General features: G+C 34.7%; 2 protein-coding genes across 2 annotated transcripts in view; both read left to right on the plus strand.

Annotated features, from left to right (window-relative positions):
* Positions 1-1610, plus strand: part of LOC117125001 (flavin reductase (NADPH)-like) — a 3918-nt gene extending 2308 nt beyond the window's left edge. The window contains exon 4 of the mRNA XM_033271350.1: positions 973-1610. Coding sequence (XP_033127241.1) covers positions 973-1118 — 146 coding nt within the window. The 3' untranslated portion in view covers positions 1119-1610. The remainder of the gene's footprint in view (positions 1-972) is intronic.
* A 23-nt stretch (positions 1611-1633) lies between these two features.
* Positions 1634-5766, plus strand: LOC117125002 (soma ferritin-like). The gene is made up of 4 exons (XM_033271351.1): positions 1634-1823; positions 2728-2874; positions 3231-3356; positions 4291-5766. The coding sequence occupies exons 1-4, from the start codon at positions 1722-1724 to the stop codon at positions 4432-4434; spliced, it is 519 nt and encodes a 172-aa protein (XP_033127242.1). The 5' UTR covers positions 1634-1721; the 3' UTR covers positions 4435-5766.
* The last annotated feature ends 8936 nt before the right edge of the window (positions 5767-14702 follow it).

A 14702-nucleotide genomic window follows, 5' to 3' on the forward strand; every position in this document is an offset into this window, starting at 1 on the left:
GACCATTCTGGATGGAGTGGCTGCTAAATACATTACTCATTGGTAGAATTCTTACCAACATGTCGGAAATGGAGGATATGATAATGGCATGCGCACAACAGAACGACGATATTAAATATACGGTTGTGCGTCCTCCTGGTCTGAAAGACGCTCCAATGACAGGTAAATTAGGTTATTGTGCTTTTCTATGTAAGTAGGCCCTATGGTATCTTGCGTGATATTCCGCAAAACTTGCAGCAGCTATAGCTCACAAAGTCGGCAGACTATATTACAACCAGCACCAATTTCACAATTGCACCATGCAGCAGTTGTGTACCACCACCCACCGATTAACAAACACAACCGCACGACCACAAACAGCAGATGGATACCATGGTAACACCCACAATAAAAGAAACAGCAGCATCTGGGCAGCAACCAAAATACAATATATAGTATAGGCCTATAAGCACCAGCAACGGAAAAGTAGGCCTACTCCCACCCGAACATAAACGCTCAATCAGCGAGGCAGTATCCATTAATAGTATGGTACGTGACAAAACCCTACATACGAGCAGCAGCATTCACCAGTAGTAGTAGCGGACAGCAGCGTGCGGTGGCAGCATCACAGTACTGTCAGTAGTAGTAGACTAAATTTATAGCCACAGCGGTACCCCCAAAGCACAGCACCAACGAAAATAGTGGCATCAGCAACCTACAAAGCAAAAACATTGTAGCACCGTATCACGGCAACAGCAACGAAAGTAGCAACAATGGCAGTCAATATCGGCGACAGCATCAATAACATAAACAGCCAACAGCAGCAGATGTATCAAAAGCTGAATGTGTAAAGCAACTGCCTGGCTGGTTGATGTAGACGCTAATAGTCGCATAGCAGCACGGTGATGTACTCTTAAAATAATGCATACATTATCTTTATCTTGGAATACGTTTAAAACCCTTTTAATTAATTAATTAATTTATATCTTTCAGATAAATTGATTATTGCAGAGGAGCGTAATGTTCTGCATCAAACGCCATATTTCATCTCTCGTGCGGATGTTGCTAGATTTATTCTGGATTCCCTTGAAGGTGATCAGTGGCATAATAAGGCCGTAGCGATAGGAACAGAATCTTAATACTACAGGCCAAATTCATTTGTTTATTTATTTACCAAAGAGCAAAAACAAATCTACCTTGTACGCGTACGACGATCTAACGTTTGTCGTCGGTGGTTTACACACTGAACATAATAATTATAACAATAGTAATAATATAAAAGTATTACAAAAATAAATTAGTATGACAAACGGTATTAGAAAGTGTGTGGGCCAGTATTAGTCACATTATATTGATACAATGTTTATTATATTTTAAAGAAATTAGACTAATATTTAAGTTATCTAATGGCAATTTATTCCGAAAATTTTGAGCCTCTAAAAGAAATAAAGCTCTCAGTACAGAAACCTAGATCATTCACATAATTAGCTATAGCTGGCCATGTCTTTCATTCATTCATTTTTTAAAAGAAATATATTAATATATAAAAACAAATATAAAACATTAAAGGTACCTTTATCATGTACAGATAAATACGGGCACCAGAATAAAATCCACAGAGGGCGTTAAGCTATAATTTCTGTTTTATTTTGTGTCTGGTCATGTCAATCGCCTCGCTTTCCATTGTTATTTCATCGGTAGTGTGGTTTAGGCCTAGGAGTTTTAGATTCTGAAAGCAAAAGATGTCTTCACTTTGTCGCCAGAATTACCATGAAGAGTCTGAAGCTGGTATTAATAAGCAGATTAATTTAGAACTATATGCTTCATATGTGTACTTGTCAATGGTAGGTTATTTATTATTAGTGGCCTACTGCTAGGCTAGACTGTTGTTATTCCGAATCCACTTCATTTGGCTGTCTTCTTTGGACCTTGGTGCCATGGTGGTGGTGTTGTATACCATGCCATTGTTCAAAACCAATGCTATGTGACCTTCCGTGGGTGCATATATTTCTTATTTAATTTCTGTTTTGATACCGAATATATTCTGTCAATCAGTTAAATCAATCAATCAAAAAAGAAAAGAATGAAAATTTCAGAAAAAACACAGGTAGGCCCTAGGCCTATTTTTATTCCGCCCTTCATTGATGATCTTCAAAAATAAAACAAGTTCGCGAAACAAGGAATAAAAAAGGTCCCACCTTATGATCAAAAAGTTTGGCATTTATTATCAAAGTTTAGTTTTGGCCTTCCTGTTTACTTGTTTAAGCTGTTTATTCTAATCTCACCAAGCTTATTGTTTCCAATCATGCTTGCATGAAATTCTCACTTTATAACATCTAGCTTTTTCTACCCTCACTCACTCGCCACTGAGGAAGGACTAGTGTTGTCCGAAAGCTCTGGTTCTATTTCTGGCTGTTTATTTTACTTGCTGTTGTTGGCATTGGTCATTATTTTTTACTTGGCCTTTTATTTTTTTTCCCTTACTCCGCACACCTTAATTTACAAGCTCTTCTGAGTTTTTTTTTTGGTTGTCCTTTTCACCATTGTATTTTTATATTTATGCTTTTTGTCTATTTAATTGTTGATGAATAAATGAAACTTTCCACAAGTCCCTTATTACTACTCTTTTTTTCATTCTGGACAGCGCCACCAACAATCAAGTATGGGACGCACTAAGCGTAATACAGAGAGTAACCCAAAGTTAGGGCCTGGAATACAGCCTATTTCCTGTCTCTTATACACATCTAGATGTGTATAAGAGACAGTGATGATGTTGCTCTGAAGGGATGCTTCAAGTTTTTTCAAAGAAATTCCAATGAAGAGAGGGAACACGCTATGAAGTTCATGCATTACCAAAATCAGCGAGGTGGCCGAGTAGTCTTGCAGGATGTTCGAGTGAGTTAACGAGATTGAAAAGATAAACTTTTCTATTCATTCTTTGCAGTTTATAACGAGATACTGAAAAGGTGTTTTTAGTTTACATATAAAAATTGCATTTTAATCAACTCAAAGTAACGACGCTGTACCTTGTGCGGCGGATCCAGGAATTTGAAATACGTAGAGGGGGGCCCAAGTTTGAGTTTAGATATAACTGTCATTTATTCGCCGTTTGTTTCATAATTTAAAAAAAAATTTAGGAGTGGGGAGTCGGGCCGGCTTACTGGTTGTTGTGAACTAAATTCTATCATTACTTTTTATTTATTGTATTGATGTTTTTGTGATTGGTAATATGCAATTCATGCATTTTGTAGAAACCCGAGAAGGATGAATGGGGGACCGTATCGGACGCTATGAATGTAGCACTTGCTCTTGAAAAGAACGTGAACCAGTCACTGCTCGATCTCCATGCAATAGCAGATAAGCACGGCGACAAAAATGTACGTCTCTTGTGCAAAATAACATTGTAACGTATATGAATTTGTTGTGTGTGTATTCAGTATCACTGTCTCCATGAATAATAAACCACATACTGTATATATTTAGGGGCTTTATATCTGTTTGTCGGAAAAATTTTAGTACTTCCCACTTCTCATGTTTAAAAATTTGCTGAGCAAAAAATATTAATTCAAAATCAGCTGAGCAAAATAATAAATACATAAATAAATAAAAAAATTCCCTCATTCCTTAGCTTCTGCTCCTCGATTTCTTATTACCGCACAGAACTATCTGACCCTAAATACACTATTGTATGCAGTACTGTACTTCACAGTATAGTGCCTGTATGCACTAAACATCAAAACTAATTTGGTTATATACCCCCCAATTGTAGGCCTAACTTTTACATACCACTGACCAGTCTTTCCTCTGGCAGATGCCCAGGGCATGAATGCGTAGCTCTGCTGACTTTCACCATCTTGGATAAGATTTAATTTGCCATTGTTAATTTTTTTTATGTGGAAAGAGAATTCCTTGGGTATTAAGTACAGCTCTCAAAAATTGCCCAAATTTGTGTTAAATGGGTGGGCTTGTACCAGAACAAAGTTAATAGATTTATATACAGTAGGCTTCTGGTATTATTCATTTTTCTAGCAGTACTATTACTGGTCAATATTCACTCATCGTTATTCCACACCACCAAACAGTGGCAGATCCAGGAATTTGCATTAGAAGGGGAAGAGAGGTGTGGGTGCGCAGGGATGGTACCACCTGAGCCCCACTATGTTTGGGGCTGAGGTTAGAAAATTTATGGTTATAGCCGGAATTGGCACTCTCAGACTGACACACCACTGACAAAGACAAACACAAATGTGATCATTGATATCAAATCTGTTAAAAATTCTGGTTAATACTTATTGTATTTCTCATTTCTAGCTGTCAGATTTCATTGAAGCAACATTCTTAACTGAGCAGACGGAGGCTATTAAACAGCTTTCCGAGTACGTTGCAACCCTGAAGCGTGTCGGGCCTGGGCTAGGCGAATTTACATTTGATAAGGAAACTCTTGGCGATGACTAACTTACTCGGACTCTACTACGCCCAAGACAATTCAGCTGTTTGCGCAAGTGGACTTCATTCAAGCTGAACAATGCGAGCTTTGTGGCTGGAATGAAAACTTAATAATCAGTGTGCTTGAATGCAATACACTATATATATCTGAGAATCCTTGCATATTTTGGTTATTTTTTGTATTGGGTATTTTGTAAAAATTTTTGTCGTTTCCATATAATAATTAGGAAAGTACATCCACCAGCAACTGCTTGCAATTGCTTGCTAGCTTTCTCAATATTTCAGGAAGGTGTGAATGTGGGTAAAATTTATTTTTGTATGGTATAGACTTTAAAATTTAATGCAATGCTTTTTTATAGCTTAATAATATGTACTACCAACAAAACCTTACATAGACATGTATTCATCTTGGGTACTTAAGTACTTAAACTTGTATTTGCATAAGAAATTATACCACAATAACAGTACAGTATTAAATATTGCCATATTAATAGGTAGGTTTGTGTATTCAAAACCATACTTGCCTACAACATAATACCTTGCATTCAATCCTTAGAAATTGATGGAACATGTTCTACCTCTATCACAAGCTATTTGGCATTCCATTGTATCTTAAGGGATTAGATTAATAACATACAAACAGTATTTGAATAAGCAAGTCTAGTAACCGTTTAGAATATTGCCATTTGTGTGTACAGAACAGTACAGTACCTTACTACCACCCAAAAAATGCACAGTACTACCTCGCAACACAATCCATCCAGCATTGTGATGCAAAGATTTTGTTTGAAAGTACAATAGAATTTAAGACGCATTAAGTAGGGCCTTGGATAATCAAAGGTATAATACCGCACCTCGCTTTTATGTAGTAATGGTATACACACTACCTCCTGAAAACAGGGTATTCCATTGGGCCTTTTCCAATATTGATGGGATTGTCTTGAAAATCATAATTGACACAATATGTAAACTGAGGGTACTCAAATTTAAATATGCCTACGTCCCAATCAGCACAACAAGCCATTGGTTGCTACTATTTATACTGTATTCAACAATCTTTTATGTACAGTATTATCTTGAACTTTGCACAAAACATTCAATAAGAGAATTTGTACTTGTATTGTCAAGTGGTAAAGAATATTAACCTTTCATAACCCACAGTTGTTCATGGAGTTTAGTGCAATGAATGGCCAGTATTTACGTATCTCTCATTTCAATTTAACAATGGTGCTTTTTGGTGCTTGACTTTTGAACAAAGACCAACTGCAAAATGCCAGATAAATTGTTTTCAGAATCAACATACTTGGTTAAATAAATTGAGCTAAAAAAAAAAAAAAAAAACTTGTTTGGATGAATTTGTCTAATTTAAGTGGTATCACAACATTCACTTTTACATAGGCTGCTGCAGCAGGGTTTAACAATTCCATTTTGACTTTAAAAACATGCTCTGCTCAGTTTTAATAATGCTGTGCAGGGACATAAAAACAAGTGGGCTACACACACTGCAAAAGATTGCTGTCTGGCTGCACTTCCATCATAATTATTATTTATATTCTTAAAGAAATATAAATTATATATTTATTCACCTATTTGCTTTTTCTTTTGGCATTGTGTGTGTAGTGTTGAGTGTTTCCTTATTCAATTTACTTATTTTACTTGCTGTTATTGGCATTGGTCATTGTTTTTTACTTGGCCTTTTATCTTTTTTTCTTTACTTCGCACACCTTAATTTATAAGCTTTTCTGAGTATTTTTTGGTTGTCCTTTTCATCATTGTATTTTTATATTTATGCTTTTTGTCTATTTAATTGTTAATGAATAAATGAAATGAAACTTTCCACAAGTCCCTTATTACTACTCTTTTTTTTCATTCTGGACAGCGCCACCAACAATCAAGTATGAGATGCACTAAGCGTAATACAGAGAGAGTAACCCAAAGTTAGGGCCTGGAATACAGCCTATTTCCACACCTGTGTGCTACAGTGTATTAGTTATTGACAAGCGTTACATAACAATAAGTAAATATGTGTCGATACAAAGAGCCAACAAAAGCAAAACAGCATTAACATCCTAGATTTTGAACATTTACTGTGATGTTATTTGTTGTCTTTTTTTTGTGTGGAAATAGTTTCTGGTGCACAGTACAGTATAATGGCATTCAATAGTCTAGTGGCTTTTATATTCCCTTTGTACTTATGTTCTTCTGATGCATTTTATACATTACTAAGTCGAATCCAAAATTCCATTGAAAAAATTGTTAGATAAAATTTGACTTGCAGATCGTTAATGGAAAACACAACAATCTGGCATGTAAAATTAGGTCGACTTAGGCAAGTTTAACTGTACAGTACTACTATAAATGCAATTTCTTTATCAAGCTGTTTTCTCTTTCAAAATCATAATCAGATTTCATTTTTGAGAGTTATATTCCGGTAAGATCTTAATATTAGAAGCCTTCAAAGCGCTAACAAACGGAGCACTTGGTTCCTCTGCTTTTAGTTGGTATCAATCTTAATTTTGTTCAAGCAAAAGTGAATAGAAACATTGCATTTTTATGGAGGAAATTTGATATTTCCATTGTGCTTTTAAACAGTGGGCGGTGGAATGTTCTTGAAAGTAGGGGGCCATTTCATAAGGTCCAATATGCGAGCGAAGCGAGCATCTAGTATAGGGGGCCAAGCTACGGATATTTTATTAAGTGAGTGATTGTAATGGGTTTCTTGTTTACATTTCAATGGCTATATAAACCGGAAGCCCAGAAAATTTAATCATGTGAAAAGAGACAAAAGGTTTGATGGTCTGGTCATGATAGTATAGGGCCAAGATACAGTATTCAGTATTGCTGCCGGGGCACATTCTGTACAAGCGGGCTGGGGGAAATGAAATAGGGGCTTAAATAATGTATTTAATCATGTGGAGAGACATGGATAAAAATAATTGGATATTACTCCCAGGTAGATACTTGCAATAATGTCACAGATGACAGCAACTTTTACCTGTACATGACCTTAAACAGTGACATTAAAGGCCACGCCCAAATACATTTAATCATGTAGAGAGAGACACGGATGATTTTTTTTTTATTGGAACTATTATACATTGGGGTAACAAAAATACCAATGACAGCAACTTTATCCTGTACATAAACCCAGACAGCAGCCCCAAGGAACCCACGGGGGTCTTATATATTAGCAACATGATAAAATCCAGCAAAGAGAGACATGAATGAAACCAACTGGAATAACGACTTGTGCATTGTAGAATGCTAAAACACCGATGACAGCAATTTTTTCATGTACGTGACCCTAAACAGTAACATTAAAGGCCACGTCCAAATACATTTAATCATGTGAAGAGAGGCACGAATGAATTTTTTTTTATTGGAACTATTATACATTGGGGGTAACAAAAATACCAATGACAGCAACTTTATTCTGTACATAAGCCCAGACAGCAGCCCCAAGGTACCCACACGGGTCTTATAGAGTAGCAACATGATAAAATCAAGCAAAGAGAGACATGAATGTAACCAACTAGGAATTACTATTTGTACATTGTAGAATGCTGAAACACCGATGACAGCAATTTTTTCATGTACGTGACCCTAAACAGTGACATTAAAGGCCACGCCCAAATGACATTAATCATGTGAAGAGAGACACGGGTGATTTTTTTTTATTGGCACTATTATACATTGGGGGTAACATAAGTACCAATGACAGCAACTTTATCCTGTACATAAGCCCAGACAGCAGCCCTAGGTTCCCAAATGGACTTATTATTTATATGTGATATGGTCGAATCTAATAATGATTAGAGATAGTAGAATGCAACTGAAACACCTGATTATGACACAGACAGTGGTTCTGGAGATCAACTTCAGAATAAAACAGGAATTTAATGAAGGATTGGACCACTTACACTGGAACTTTTAAACATTGGAAAGAAAATCCATTTGACAGCAACTATTTACTACTTCAGCTATAGATTTCCGTTTGATAATAAAATTTTGTTAAACACTGACTTCAGATGAAATACAACAATACAGCAAACTCAGTAACAAATATTTATTAGATCGGATTAAACTACAGAACATGAATTGTCTATACATGATAAATGGTACAGCGTCAAGGTGTATTTCAATCAGATTGTTGAAAATATGTAATCATAGGATTATAACTTGGTAGCAATTTATTGACTAACATTATAAAATACTATACTATACTATAGTTAAGTCAATAAAGCAATACCAGTTTTGAATTTTACATTGCTTCTTCTACTATTACAACAAATGTGTCCACCATATGGATTATGGATTCATTGTAAAATCAAGTATCTATATGATTTTTTATATATTGCATACACAATTGAACTGCGGTATTGTACACTGTGGTAACAATGTGTTTGTAGCAGTACGATACAAATCACAAGCAAGAAACACTTAACTAATAGTTAAGCAATCCCCAGCCGGACACCATCCCTGTATTTCTGAGTCTAGGTTTCGCGGCTAGAATTTATGGAAATACTTCCATTTTGTCCTGCATTTGTTAGAAAACAATAAATACGTAAAATCTTAAACTGATGTATTGTGCATTGAGGTAGTAACATGTTTGTAGTAACATGTTTGTTTGTATCTTGTTTGTACTTTGTATTAGTAGAGCGGCTAAGGAAAAAAATCGTGCACTTTTGGAAGAAAGCATGAAACTTCCCACAGTGATACTATGATACCTAAGGATCATTAAAAAAAAATAGACCCCAAAAAATAATCCGCTTAGTGGCCGCCATCTGGAAATTTAGAATGGCCACCAAAATATTGGATTTTTATCAATAATGTTTTTGATCTACTTGTTTATTATATGATGCAAAAACGTTTCTAGACAGTCGAATACAAAATGTTTTATTCGTGTATACATATACCACAGGTGGGCAAAGTGCGGCCCGCGAAAATAAATTAAAAACCCTATGTGTGCGGCCTGCCAAGCAACATTGGCTAGAAAACATCTTATTTTGTTTACGGGCAGACGCCGATTATGTAAAAAAAGTAACATTAAACTGAGAATAAATTGGTGTAAAAGCAGTGCTTTGAGGATTTTGGAAATTCAATGGAAACATCAAAGTTTGGGTGCATTTGCATGCAGTTTGAGTGCATTTAGCACTGTTTCTGTCATTATTTGATTAGTTATACCACAATGCTACGCAGCAACATTGATTCTATGTTACTTCATTATAATACGGGTATGACTTCTAGAGTATTCTTTGGCAAACAAACAGTATAAGGAATTTTTTTTTTGAGAGGCTATTTCCGATACGATACTCACATCACTCTCCATTTATTCGAGCTCTGTTTACACCGTTATTTAATTATATAAACAGAGTGCTACACACAAAAATTTATTATATACATACATACACATATATTATATATATATTATATAAGTATGCATATTTGAAAATGATATTTAGTTTATTCGATATTATTGCCTTCATACCATTACTTGAATGTGATATTTAATTTATGTCTACATAATTTCATTTATGCTAAAGTTATCTTATATATACTTTTCTTGATTTTTCTTTTATTTCTTTTCACTTTCTCCATTATATTCATTTTCTATTCTTTTATTTCTTTTCCTTTCCAGTTTTTTCTTTTCCTTTCCATTCTTTATTTTTCTTTCTTTAATTTTCTGTTTCTTTTCCTTTCAATATTTACATATGTGTTTATATACCATTTGAAAATGATAATTAGCCATCTCATAGGCATGAGGTCTATTCGATATTAGTGTCTTCACACCATTAATTTTAATATTTGATTTATGTTTACATATTTCATTTATGCTAAAACTAGCTTTAATATAGATGATTTTTAATATCTGCATCTTTCTCTCTCCCCAGGGAAGATTTGAAGACAGAGTATAGACTCAAAATCGAAGAGGTTTTAGGTTTTAATTCAAAGAAAATACCACTATGGCACTTGCCACCTAATTTTCGCCTCGGATTTTTTCCACTAGAAGATTTCTTTTCCATCCAGCTATTTTTCCAGGCTATTTCTTAAGGCTGTTTTCCAACTGCTATATCCCCCCGGCTGTCTTGTCCCAGTATTTTCCGTTGTATTTTTCCTCCTGGTTTTCCAACTGAATGTTTTCATCAGTTTACCTATTTTGTAAGGTGGAACACATTATTTGTTTATTATGCTTTTGTTTTTGTTTTGCAAGGTTACATCATAAATGTGTGCCGATAATAAAAAGCTTTATCCAATCAATTAACTGATTGACGCTTGATTGCATTTGAAATACTAATGAAGCCAAAAGACTCATTGAAGAAACGTGATTTTAATAAGTTTTCTTCCGTGTTCACACACAAAAAAAACCAGGAAACCTCTTTTTAACATTGAGTACTTTTTTGTACTATAAATAGCACACCTATTTCCTGGTCGGTCTATATATCCTACTTAAGTTTTACTGCATCAGCTAAAAATAATCTGGCAAAGAGTGGAAATATTATTTCCACCATTAAGAATGTCTGGTAGTGGCCATTCTTGTACTATGCCGAACATTTTCCAGTAGGTTTTATTGGGTTAACTCACAAGCTGATCTATTATGATATTCAATTGGAGTGATATGTGCTGTAAATATGAATACATAGGCTAAAATTAATTATTTTGGCGGCCATATTAAATTTCAAGATGGCGGCCATTTTGAAATTTAATATGGTGGTCTTCTGACATAATTTCTGATGACTGTATGGTAGTCCCTGTTATGGAAAACATGTGCAACGGTCTTTGATTGACAGTGCTAGGTACTGTAGATATGAATATTGAAAAAATATCATTAATTTGGGGGCATCTTGAAATCCAATATGGCGGCGCCATCTAACATAATTTCTGATTATTGCATTACACTCCTTGATATTGAAAAAATGGGTAATGATCTTCAATTGGCAATGACATGTGCTGTAGGTATGAATATATTGGCTAAAATCAATTATTTTGGTGGCCATATTGGATTTCAAGATGGTGGCCATTAGGAGGCGTTATCTTTTGGGGTCTATTTTTTTTTTAATGACCTTTAGGTGTCATAGTATCACTATGGGGAAGTTTCATGCTTTCTTCCAGAAGTGCACGATTCTACCTGAAATTCAACTTTAGTCGCTCTACTATATTGAAATGCTAAAACGCATTGTTACCGCAATGTACAATACCTCCGTTTTTAATTTTATAAGCGTTTATTTGTTTATACTTACTAATGTAGAAAAATTAAATTAGTTTCAATAAAATTTCAGCCCGGAAACCTAGACTCAGAAATACCGGGATGGTGTCCAGCGGGGGATAGTTTAGCTATTAGTTAAGTGTTTCTTGTTTTTGCTTAGTACAGCTTTTAACATGTTATTACCTCAATGCACAATACCTCAGTTTAAGTTTTTAAGTATTTATTGTTTTCTAACAAATGCAGGACAAAATGGAAGTATTTCCATAAATTCTAGCCCCGAAACCTAGACTCAGAAATACCGGGATGGTGTCCTCCAGCGGGGAATAATTTAACTATTAGTTAAGTGTTTCTTGCTTGTGCTTTGTATCGTACTGCTACAAACACATTGTTACCACAGTGTACAATACCGCAGTTCAATTGTGTATGCAATATATTAAAATCATATAGATACTTGATTTACAATGAATCCATAATCCATATGGTGGACACATTTGTTGTAATAGTAGAAGAAGCAATGTAAAATTCAAAACTGGTATCACTTTATTGACTAACTATAGTATAATGCTGTTACATCTGTAACTAGAAGAGACTGCTGTCAAAAGTTAATACATTTTATAATGTTAGTCAATAAAGTGCTACCAGGTTCTAATCCTATGATTACATATTTTTCAACAATCTGATTGAAATACACCTTGACGCTGTACCATTTATCATGTATAGACAATTCATGTTCTGTGGTTTAATCCGATCTAATAAATATTTGTTACTGAGTTTGTATTATGGTATTGTTGTATTTCATCTGAAGTCAGTGTTTAACAAAATGTTATCAAACAGAAATCTATAGCTAATTAGTAAATAATTGCTGTCAATTGAATTTTCTTTCCAATGTTTAAAAGTTCCAGTGTAAATGGTCCCATCTTTCACTTAATTCCTGTTTTATTCTGAAGTTGATCTCCAGAACCACTGTCTGTGTCATAATCAGGTGTTTCAGCTGCATTCTACTATCTCTAATCATTATTAGATTCGACCATATCATACTATAAACATAGAGAAAATGTTCTGTTCTATTTTCTCTATGCTATAAATAATAAGTCCATTTGGGAACCTAGGGCTGCTGTCTGGGCTTATGTACAGGATAAAGTTGCTGTCATTGGTACTTACGTTACCCCCAATATATAATAGTGCCAATAAAAAAAAATCATCCGTGTCTCTCTTCACATGATAATTGTCATTTGGGCGTGGCCTTTAATGTCACTGTTTAGGGTCACGTACATGAAAAAATTGCTGTCATCGGTGTTTCAGCATTCTACAATGTACAAATAGTAATTCCTAGTTGGTTACATTCATGTCTCTCTTTGCTTGATTTTATCATGTTGCTACTATATAAGACCCCCCCATGGGCTGTCTCTTATACACATCTAGATGTGTATAAGAGACAGGTATGCAATGTAACCATCTAATTTATTTTCAAATCCTCATTTTTGAAAGTGAAATTCTATATTTTCGAAATTTTGCATGAAATCTGTCAACCACGTTGTCATGGTCGTGGTTGCTTCACCTATCACGATGTATTCCAACCATCATGAGGCTATCTAAATGAGCATTTGTCATAACAGAACGCAAATTATTTTTAATTAGTCTCATTGAATTATTATTATTATTATTGAATCCAAGACTCTTAGATACACCACTGCATTTAAAAACCTTCATACACAACATATGAAAGTCACTAACTGAAATGAAATACAAACTCAATGTGATACTGTACAGTTGTTTATTTCAATCGAGTCATTAAAAACTCTTTCTTTTGTCACATTTCACATGATTTGTAAAGGAAAAATTTAAAGGGTATAATTTTAAACTACACTAAAGTTTGCTGGACTTCAGATGGTAACTAATGGATAAAACACTACAGCAGCAAAGAAAGCTTGATAAAATTTGGGTTCAATTATTACCTATGTAACTTGTAAACCATCAGCGAACATCAATGCAGTGTTCGGTATAAATGTGCTACCTGTGGTGGCACCAGAGATTACTAAAAAAAGGTCAAAGGTCCCATGCAAGACGTCCATATCAACCAAGGTAAACTTTAAATTTGTGCACCTCTAGATGCCCGGAAAAGGCACTCACAAAGTGTAAAAATTCACTTTTAAAGCAGTGTTCTCGACGAAATGGCTGGCTACTTCATCTGATGTGGGGTTCAGGATTTCCTACTCCCTCTAAACTAAGTTCAACTAAATTTACATTTACAAATATTTGGCAGTTTCAGTGAAGCGCTGAATCAAAAGATTATACACAGGTTTTATCAGACTTCAAAATGTTAGTACCAGTAGTGTTTATATCGTAGAAAATTGATAGATAATACTACTGTATATGTTATTACTCTCAATTAAACGCTACAATGCCGGTTCAAATTAGAACACCTATCTAAGCTAAATGCAAGAGCAGAGTTAGCAAAACAACCTTAATTGCTATTGTTTTGCACTACAGCAATTTGATTATTTACGGGAAAACTAGCAATAAACATTTCCACCAGTGTACCAATCAGTATTCTCCTTTTCTACCCTTTGCCCTCACTAAAAATGTACAGTACATAAAATTTGATTCTGCAACACCATATTTATGGTGTTTCTGTTAGTGGAGAAGTGGGGCGCCATTCACAATCATCAACAATTTCGGAAGCGTACAAAAAAACTGAATTTTCAACCCCAAGTTTTATGGCAATTCAATTTTAAAACTTAAACCCAACATGATTAAATTTCTACCTCAAAATTCCAAGGTAGGGAAAATGTTATTACTGTACGTTGGATTTAATAAGAGTTTCAACATTAAACTACCAACACAGATGAATTTTAATGAACATTCGTATAGTGTTTTTCTTATTGAGCAGATGTAATCAATAACGTACACCATATATATTCCCCAAATCATACTGTTGACGTGATGGGCCATATAGCTCTTCTAGTGCTGCAGGAATACAATCCACGACCAATCAATAAAAATTATATAAACACACCAATACAAAAAGTATACTCACTTCTACTTACCTGACGAAATATTCCCCCTCATCAGG

This window comes from Anneissia japonica, unplaced genomic scaffold, assembly GCF_011630105.1.
Source record: "Anneissia japonica isolate Jap-2015-1 unplaced genomic scaffold, ASM1163010v1 scaffold2878_len565122_cov162, whole genome shotgun sequence".
Taxonomy (NCBI): Eukaryota; Metazoa; Echinodermata; class Crinoidea; order Comatulida; family Comatulidae; genus Anneissia; species Anneissia japonica.

Excerpts from the sequence above, each read along its gene's own strand:
- LOC117125002 (XM_033271351.1), top strand. The coding sequence starts at position 1,722 with ATGTCTTCACTTTGTCGCCAGAATTACCATGAAGAGTCTGAAGCTGGT. Across the intron at positions 2,875-3,230 it reads TAGTCTTGCAGGATGTTCGA|AAACCCGAGAAGGATGAATG; the intron begins GTGAGTTAACGA and ends TGCATTTTGTAG. Across the intron at positions 3,357-4,290 it reads ATAAGCACGGCGACAAAAAT|CTGTCAGATTTCATTGAAGC; the intron begins GTACGTCTCTTG and ends TCTCATTTCTAG.